The sequence below is a fragment of the Musa acuminata genome, chromosome BXJ1-3, assembly GCF_036884655.1.
Source record: "Musa acuminata AAA Group cultivar baxijiao chromosome BXJ1-3, Cavendish_Baxijiao_AAA, whole genome shotgun sequence".
NCBI lineage: Eukaryota > Viridiplantae > Streptophyta > Magnoliopsida > Zingiberales > Musaceae > Musa > Musa acuminata.
The window spans coordinates 41,379,098-41,388,313 of NC_088329.1; the positions used below are offsets into that span (position 1 = coordinate 41,379,098).

General features: G+C 37.5%; 1 protein-coding gene across 2 annotated transcripts; it reads right to left on the minus strand.

Annotated features, from left to right (window-relative positions):
• Nucleotides 1-43: 43 nt before the first annotated feature.
• LOC135631330 (DUF21 domain-containing protein At4g14240-like) lies at nt 44-8,329 on the minus strand. 2 transcript variants are annotated; one of them, XM_065138919.1, is made up of 14 exons: nt 7,814-7,949; nt 7,628-7,735; nt 6,481-6,557; nt 5,736-5,819; nt 5,515-5,628; nt 4,330-4,416; nt 4,129-4,200; nt 2,687-2,754; nt 1,977-2,064; nt 1,777-1,850; nt 1,334-1,706; nt 951-997; nt 778-862; nt 44-487 (listed from the first exon to the last, which is right to left on the minus strand). In XM_065138919.1, exons 2-14 carry the CDS (start codon nt 7,722-7,724, stop codon nt 383-385), a joined length of 1,371 nt encoding a protein of 456 aa, XP_064994991.1. In that variant the 5' UTR covers nt 7,725-7,735; nt 7,814-7,949; the 3' UTR covers nt 44-382. The 2 variants fall into 2 exon arrangements, with proteins under 2 accessions (XP_064994991.1, XP_064994982.1); XM_065138910.1 differs by lacking the exon at nt 7,628-7,735 and having other exon boundaries at nt 7,814-8,329.
• Between the last annotated feature and the right edge of the window lie 887 nt (nt 8,330-9,216).

Below are 9,216 nucleotides of genomic sequence, written 5' to 3' on the forward strand. Positions count from 1 at the left end.
ATTATATCATACACAAAAATATGATTTCATTAGACTAATCAGATTTGAAGGGGCAGGAAATCTCATACCAAATAGTCTCTTTTCGCTACATACAGATTGAACAACAGTGTACTCTTAAATTTCAAAATTAAGATCCAAAGTTAAAATTCAACAAATAAAAAAAACACAACAAAAATCTCCCGTCTTCCAACTTCAAACCTCAAACGACATCATGATCATGCCACGGACGAATATACAGATGGTCCTGATGGGTTTTTGCTAGGTGAAGGCCAACCCAGCTGAGCAGCAACCATGGCCTCACATTTTTCACAAGATAATTATCTATGTTCATATGAATTATAGACGATACTCACATGCATGTGGCAGCTCATGCAACAAACCCTTATTTCGCCTCTTGTTTCACTTGATTTCTTGGAGTGTTTGAATCAGCCTCAGTGTGTTTCTTTAAGATTCCAGTAGCTTGTTGTCCTTGCCGAGTTTGAGTACCCTGGGGAAGAAAAAGGAAAGGTTTAATACCCATAAAAGCAATTTCCTTGTGCCCCCATCATGGAGATGCAGTGTTATGAGCTATCCCAGGAGGAAAACCAACTATCTTTTAGGCATCATTTCTGGATTTTATCGAAGTTCGATCATGAAGGCTACCATGATTAATTATCTAGATGTCTGAAAACAACAATATTTGTTCTGACAAATGAAACAGTTGATCCTGAGATTTCTGCTAATTGTCGAGAGCTAATATTGGCACGTAGAACTAAAAGATTGATGGAAGTGACTCACTGCTGCCTTCTGTCCAGTCAACCTTCTTAAAGATGGAACCCGAGCAACTGAAGAAGCGGCAGCGGCGACAGCAGCCACTCGTATCCTGAGAGAACGCCATATCATTGTATAATTTCTCATGATATATTGAGACAGGAACAACAAACTACCAGCAAAATAGCACTAAAGCATACCTCTTGTGGACATCAACAAATTCATCTGTCTCATCCACTATCTCCTCCTGCATGAAGCATTAACCACCCCATTACTTATAATCAATCATGTAGGAAACATATCATGGCCTAGAGACATGCTGATATCCTGATCGTACATGTCACTTGCATTGACAAAGAAATTATGTAAAATAACCTCCATGTTCTTTTCCTGATTTCAGAGTCAGTTAAATGTGTACACAAAAATAAGTTGTCACAGTTGGTATAATGGACATCTATGGGAAAATAGAAGTTGAAGCTGAAGACACTAAAGGTCCGTCCTGTGATATATGAGGATCTCTGCTAAAGCAATTAATGGAACACAAAGAATAGTTAAATTTTTAGCATGTAATAGTTATGTTTACTTGAAGGAGCTCTTCAAAGACATCCTCAAGGGTGATAATGCCAATGACCTCCCCATGTTCTCCATCTTCGGCTAAACGAGCTACTATACTTTCTGCTGCATCATTCTGTTGCAGGGTTGGCTTATCTCCAGTGACTTGTTTATTTTGCCATGTGTTGATGTCAACAACAACACAATCTGATTTTTCTCCGCCTTCAGATAATAAAGGAACCATCAATTCAGATTTGCCACTAGGTTCTTTGTTCGCTTCCAATTTCTTCCTTTCAGCAGGTGGAGTCTCATTTATGCTTTTAGCTTTCACAACAGCTGCCATATGACTGCTACCTTTTTGAAACTCATTCAGTATATCATACAGTGGCATATCTTCTGGAACCCTGTTAAATTTCAGAAATAAGCAGAGACTTGCTGTATAAGCATTGAAGCTTAACAATACAAGGTGTAAACCTCGGAATTCTTCTGATAGAAACAGCACTAACTGGTGTTTCCGTCTCAGCACGAACAGTGAGAAGGCTTTTCACCTGTGTCAAATAAGCAAATGCAAAATGAGAAAACAGCAATTACTACAATCAGCAGTATTGTTGAAGGAAAAATAAATAAAAGCAGCATAAATCCAGAGGTGACACAAGAAGAAGACTAAAACCCACCAGCAGAAGGCCAATAATGTTTTTCGGATTCCCTGAATAAACAGGAACACGGCTGTGGCCTCTAGCGAGAATCTTGCCAATTGCTTCCCTGGGTAAAAGTCCAACCAAATAGGGGAATTTTTTTAATAATTGTAGGATATGAAAAAGAATGAAGTAATCCGGATTCTGGATGAAACCCTTTGTGGTCGAAAAGAATTGTCCAAAAAGGTTATCTTAAATAGAGGGGAAAGGAACTTTTTTGCATTCAATAGTACTACAGCAAACTAAGCTATTTAGTAAATCGCTGTTGCATGACAGCAAACATGAACCAGAATCTGATTGGATCATTATATTTGGAAATGGTCTATATTTATTAAACTTTTTTGTTTACAATAATCGTATGCCTTAAAGAATATTTATAGTTTTGTGGTGGGCTTGAAATTCCCTTGTGTTTCATGACCTTTTAGAATAGTAATTAAAAAGGTTGTTGATTACATGTATCTCAATATTGAGGACAACATGCCATTATACACATAACCAGCAGAACAAAAATACAAAAGAAATTTTCTAAATTACATGAAATGTAGAGCCAATGGAAACTTAATATATCAAAATATTTTAAAGGATAGAATATTGGCTTAGACACTACCTAACATCTAGTTTTTTTAATTAAAATAATAACAGTACAACTAAAGTTTGAAAAGAGAAGATTTCCATCTGGTGACCCTCACCAGTCTAATTTTGAATTGACATCTAATGAGAATGTTGATTCAATGGGAGTCATGGCTGCCTCAGCTGTCTGCACATGAAAACATAATTTAATAATACCCAAACCGTAATCTCAAATTGAAATTCTAGAAACATGCAGTTATGCAGGTTATAATTGGCTGAGAAACTAGGAATAAACTATCCCCGTTTAGCTAGCTAAATTGAATTAGCAACTAACAAGAATCCAGTAAGTATACTGTCTCTAAATATGTCCGAAGGGAAAAAGCAGCTACAAATAAGCACGATGGTTTAGAAAGCTGCGTATCATACTATATAAACAAATAAGCACACTCCTCTCCTTTGAAACTTGGGTACTCTTAAATCTTCCAATAGATTCATATATGGTCCAAGATTTTGTAATAACCTTAATATTATTATTATTATTTCCAATCATGGGATGCTAGAATGAACATGGTGTCCTGGAAGAGATTTCAATTACCAAACAAATATACAATGACCAAGAAACCAGTCTGTCTGGTTATATAAAAAGTAAAAACCCTCCCCTTTTCTGAGATATCTTGATATCTTCATGCTCAGTTGTCCAATTAAATAGCTGAGAGATGGTAGTTCAACAGATAGGGTTTCTTAAATAGGGCCAATAAGTGCTAAGTTCACAAGGTAAATTTACTAGGTTTATTTAACCTTGCCATGACTAAAATCAATGTATAAAGGGAACCTACCCATGCACAAGTTAGATGAGAGGAGTCAACTAGAACTAGTGATATGATGAGAGATAAAAGACGACCTTAGAAAACCTCAGTAGAGACAACAAAAAGAAAAAACAAGTAAACTTTAGTTTCACTAGCAGTATCTCCTGTAGCATAGCTCAAAAGTGGAAAGAGATCCATGTATCCAACTCTAAGTAGTAGGAATCAGATGGCTTGTTGATATAATATAGTATGACTAAGATCACCTACAATGGAAAACAGAAAGTCAAGAGATTGACATATATGAATGGAGTCTAAACCACTCTATGCTATAGCTATTGGCGACGCTAATAACATAATGAAGTATAGACATGTCAGTTTGTGTGACCACAAAATTTGGATAAAATCTAACATTCATCAAATGCCATAATGTCTTAGCCAAGTATTTGTTTGCTTTTCTGATTATTATCATTGCCTTCTTAGTATCAAGATAATTAGCTGAAAGCAGCGAAATTAAATCCACTGGTTCATGTATTTCCGAGGACTTCCACAAAGATTAATTTGCTAGTCTTAAGAAGCTGATTTTTCCAGATTTATATACATAACAAGTTTGATGACTTCTGCATCTTCTTATGTAGTTTTACTAGTTAATACAGACATGAGACCAGGTGTTCATTTGATTAGGTACTAAAAAGTGTTCATCAAGATGTACACTCTGAAACAAAAGAGAACAAACATTGAAGTTTCATAAGACATACCTTTTCAGTCAAGTCTAAAGCTCCACTAATTATTGTTGTCTCATCATGTGTGAGCTCCCCACCTTTACCAGCCTAAAAGATTGAACAAATGCTAGTATCATGTATTCGAAATTTTGAGCTGACTCTAACAATCTTAAATCCAAGAAAATATGGACAGCTAATATAAGAAGTCGGTGGTAGCGGAATGTAGAAGTTGATTACCTCTTGACTATGGATAGATACAAGAGCTTTTAACTGAGCACGCCTAAAAAGTGCAGATTCATTATGCCCTAGTGCACAATCAAGAATCTGGAATGGCATATTTGGAAAAATTAAACCAATAAATGTTCAAAGCAAAACAAAGCTAAATATTCATAAAATTTTCTGATATAGCATTTGAAAGAAAACATCAGTGACACATATTGCAATAAACAAATTATTAACTAAGCACCGATGAGATAATAAACTACACTTATTTGATAATCATAATAATTGATAAGCTTACATAAACCATGGAGTCCTAGAGTTACTCTAATATAAAGGAAGTAGATAAGCAATACTAAAGTAAAGTACTAGTAATGAAAACTAATAATAATGTGAGCAAAGCAATATCGTGTGTAAACAACAATGATTGCAATAAAAGATGTACAACCAAATCACAAAACCTGTGGCCTTTTGTGATGGCCCAGATCTGGCCTACTAAGCCAATAACCTGATAAAGTGACCTTGCTTAGCCCATGCCCAGTAGTAGCCAAGTCTCATGCAGGAGCCCAAGCCCTACTTTGTGTTTTCGTGCTACAAGCTCACTCAATCATCGTCATCATCCTTGTTGAGGGGCTAGATATGGTCAAAAATTCATCTTTAGTATTTCAAGATGAATTAGGATGTTTTGCACCATGCCACTTCCCGTACACCCCTCCTAGGTTCAAGGGAGACCATATCAATGACACCAACATGATTAAAGTCGATATAGTTGGAGCTATTCAGATACCTTGCATAATGAAGGATTCATATATCACAGGCACACACTGTGCTAATAATGTGCAGGCATGATGCAGCAGAGGGTCCATATCGGTTGACACAAAATAAAAAACAAAGAGGCGTGGCACAATATCATCGATCATGGTACTGAATTATGTATTCTTTTTTCTTTGTCACATATCCTAGTCCTTTCTTAAGTCCCTGAATCCCGGTCAACAAACCTTCTTAGAGAAAACCCATTTGGGGATACAACATGGAACCAAGTCTTGACAGTCTCCATCATGACATTGCCCATGCTCTAGTGGACCTACTCCTACCATAGTCAAGTGTAACCACATCATCAATGCCGTTTACTTCTGGACAATCTACTATCTAAAAGAAATTGCAAAATGATGCATATATTACTTCTGACATATAATTAATTACCTTGCCAATAGGATAAGCTATTGGGTAGCATATAATCATCAAAATGCGTACAAGCCATACAAAATTAGCACCCACAGCTAGTCCATATCTTGTGCATATGGCTTGAGGAATAACCTGCACAAAAACATAGCTTATTAGCACTGTTTTCTTATATGTATAATTTAAGATTAGCATTTCCAACTTCCAAGCGTCAAAAGCTAAACGACGATCAGTTAAAGTACCTCTCCAAAAGCCAGAACAAATGTTACAGACAAGACAACAGCAACGAAAGGATGGAAAATCTTATCAAGGTATATGGGAAGAGCCTGCATCAACCTTTTCAGCATTAGTGTGCATGCAATAGAAGCAAATGAAAGAAGTTATGCAAACTTGACAAATGAGACAAAAGCTTATTTCACGATCTGAATTATATTAAGTAGGTGGAAAATGGTATATTGACCTTAATGGTAAAGCATCATTGCACATTGAGACATCATGAACATATTCAACTCTCTGTGAGAGATTGCATTTATATGTTCTCCTAATTTGTTTCCTATTCAACAACTTCATAATTCAAAAATCAGATCCCGGTTCCCCATTTTTCATCTGTAGCACTGACATGAACAATAATGCTCGCATCCTAAAGGCCTAAAATTACCAATTCGACAATATAATCTAGAACAACGATGAGATCACTCAGCTTTTAGTTCTTTTTTTAATTTGTTTCAACTTCTATGACATTTTGTTCCAAATTGCCTCAGAGCGAAGTTGTTAAGAGTGCTGAAAAAATAAAAAATCCTAAAGTCCATCAAGAACAAAGCTAAACTGCCTTTTGGAGTTTGTTATATCCTGTCATGAGATATATATATATATATATATATATATATATATATATATATATATCATATAATAAATATGTTTTAAGTGCATGACCAGGAATGTACAGATTTATAATTTTTTTCTGAAAAGAAAATAGGAAACTGTTACCTCCATGGCAGCAGCATTACATAAAAGTAAGGTGACAAGAAGTTGGTGTTGCTTTTGAACAACAGGAAGAATAGTAGCTGCAATAATAACCAGACAACAGATTTGTCAAAGATACAACCATAAAAGGTAAGAAATGTGCATAAATTGGTGAGCTAGATGATAAAAAACTTTGATTCAGCTAACAATATATAAAGACTTGATGAGTCTGCCTGTTATCGATCCTAATAATAAAATTCTATCGAGGATGTGGAAAGTTCGCAGACCCAGGAATCAAATTTATGCAAGGTTAATGGTAATATTGTCCTACTCATGTAGTATAGAGCACAACAACAAAATAAGAGCTCAGATAAATTATCTTGGACCATGAAAGAATAAGTCCTAGATAAATACCAAATTGGCAAATAAAAAAGTTGTACCACATAGGACATGGGCATTCTCATCACCTCTATTTCATACTGTTTTCTTATAGATGTAAAAAAATTGAAAATGATAAAGAAGAAAACATGCTTGATGTCTTAATTTCTTTCTTTCTTTTTTTTCTTTTCAGAGGTAGAAGTTCTGAAAATTCTTGGAAGTTCAAACTTTCTTTTCTAATAGGACTCATACTGTTCAAATTTAGAAACTTTAAGATGCAATAATGAGCATTTGTCTCTACATGCATTTCCAACTAAACAAGTACAAAAAGTTCTATCTAAACAGATAAGAAGTTTGGCCATGTTTATCTCATGGTAAATATTCTCATTCACCCTTTCCTCTAAAAACATGTAAATCACTGTTAAACAGCCAAAATGTTTTTGACTGCTACAAAATCTATCCTTTGATAGTGTTGACTGCCATATCTATCTAGTGGCTCAGATTTTCTCTTATTTGAGAGATTAATCCATTAACATTTCTACAAATTCAATTATCTCAAGTATTTTGATTTCCATGTTTTCAGCTGGGTAACAGTAACATATCACAAACTAGAACTGTCAGACAATGAAAGTGAAAATGCTCGATAATAAACTTCCTTAAACATTCTTTAATAAAAGGGTTTAAAAGTATTTATTTTCATTGATTGATGACGGAGAAAACAAGAAACAATCGACATTGGAATTAATGTTTATAGAAAGAACTGTGAGAACTTTTTTTTTCGGCGAGAAATTACCATGAACATCGATTGCATCAGAAGCGTTTTCCTCTACTAACATCACGTTCATGGAAAAGAAGAAGCGTGGGATACGACAAAACACAATCTTGATCATAATTCAATCAACTGATAGAGACAGAAGCAATCAAGCGATGAAATCAAAAGAAGAAACCGAAGAAGCACGGGAAGCAAAAGAGGCCGGACCTGCCTGCTTCTTCTCGGTGGGCGTCCCGCTCCGCTGCAGGATCTCGAGCTCTACTAGGCCCAGCGACATGAGCCCTAGCGTTAGCCCAGACATGATCCCCGCGAACAGCACCAGCAAGCACGAGATCCCCGCGTAGGCGTACCACCAGCCCGTCCCGAACGGGATGTCCTCCGCCTCCTGCAGCACCGCCACGGTCTCCCCCTTACCCCCGCCACCCCCCGCCGCCATCATCATCGTCATCACCCCCCTCGCCACCGCCATCGCGTTCACCGCGTGCATATTCCCGTCTTACCAACCTACCAAGACAAACGATGATGCTTGGAGACCCGATACCTTTGTTTTCAGTTCATCCTCTGGGCGTCCATCTCATCGACATCGTCTTCCTTGGGCCAAGCTTGCTACGACAGAAGCCACCAGCGGGAGTCTCAGAAGCGAGAGCTGACCTTGTCAACTATCCGACGGAGGGAAGCACACCTACAATGGCGATATTGACCAAATGGCCTCACGAGACGTGATCCACGTCGGTTTGGAGTGGCACAATAAATGCACCCATTCCTAGGAAGAAACCGACAAAAGAAACGGGAAAGCGGTCCGCCAAGTGCGGTGGGAAGCCTCGGCGCGTCGCGGAGAAGCGTTCGGCTCGGTCGGTGGCGGTCCCCGACATGCACCGCGAGTGTTCGATACGGCTCGGTCGATGACGGTGCCGGACATGCACCGCAAGTGTTCGATGGTTGGTCGCTAAGTAGTAACTGCGTCGACGGTCGATTAACTAGCTAAGTTGGCTCAGTCAATGAAGTCCAGCAGCGTATTAAGGTCAAACAGCGGGCATAAAATAAAAGTGCTATGACGCGTCGTTGTTCAATCTCGCGTACTACGATAGAGACTTTCTATTGAGAAAACAGATAGGCAATTGAATGGTCCCCAAACTGCGCGTAACAATATTTATATTTTCATCCTATTAGTCGTAAATGTGATCATCGATTGAAATTAATCCAATCGGACTCGTTTTTTCCAAAATTTGTCACTATCCGTCCAACTAAATCTAGGTTTCAAAGTTCCAAGCCCGATTTGGATATATATATATATATATATATATATATATATATATATATTGCAATCTTGATACTATTTATGGGGGAGTGCAGGTTAGGTCCGAAAGGCCCAAGCACATCTTAGGAACTTACATGGTGCTTCTGGACATGAGTTGGGCAAGGTGAATTCGACTGGTGTGATCTTGAGGTGTTGTTTGTTTGCCTACGGTGGGTTTTGCGTTGGATAAAGGCCATTTTGGTTGTCTTGAGGTTCCTACACAAGAGGTCAGCATGAAGGAAGTTCCCAACTCGATTCATTCGATAGTAAAGTCAACGATGAAATGGGAATAATAAGAATTTTTTCATCCCTC

What these genes read in the sequence shown, in the direction of transcription:
- LOC135631330 (XM_065138910.1), bottom strand. Translation starts at nt 8,093, where the DNA reads ATGCACGCGGTGAACGCGATGGCGGTGGCGAGGGGGGTGATGACGATG. An exon ending in TATCTATCCATAGTCAAGAG is followed by an intron (nt 4,201 to 4,329) that starts GTAATCAACTTC and finishes TCAATCTTTTAG; the next exon opens with GCTGGTAAAGGTGGGGAGCT. An exon ending in TTTGTTGATGTCCACAAGAG is followed by an intron (nt 863 to 950) that starts GTATGCTTTAGT and finishes GCGTTCTCTCAG; the next exon opens with GATACGAGTGGCTGCTGTCG.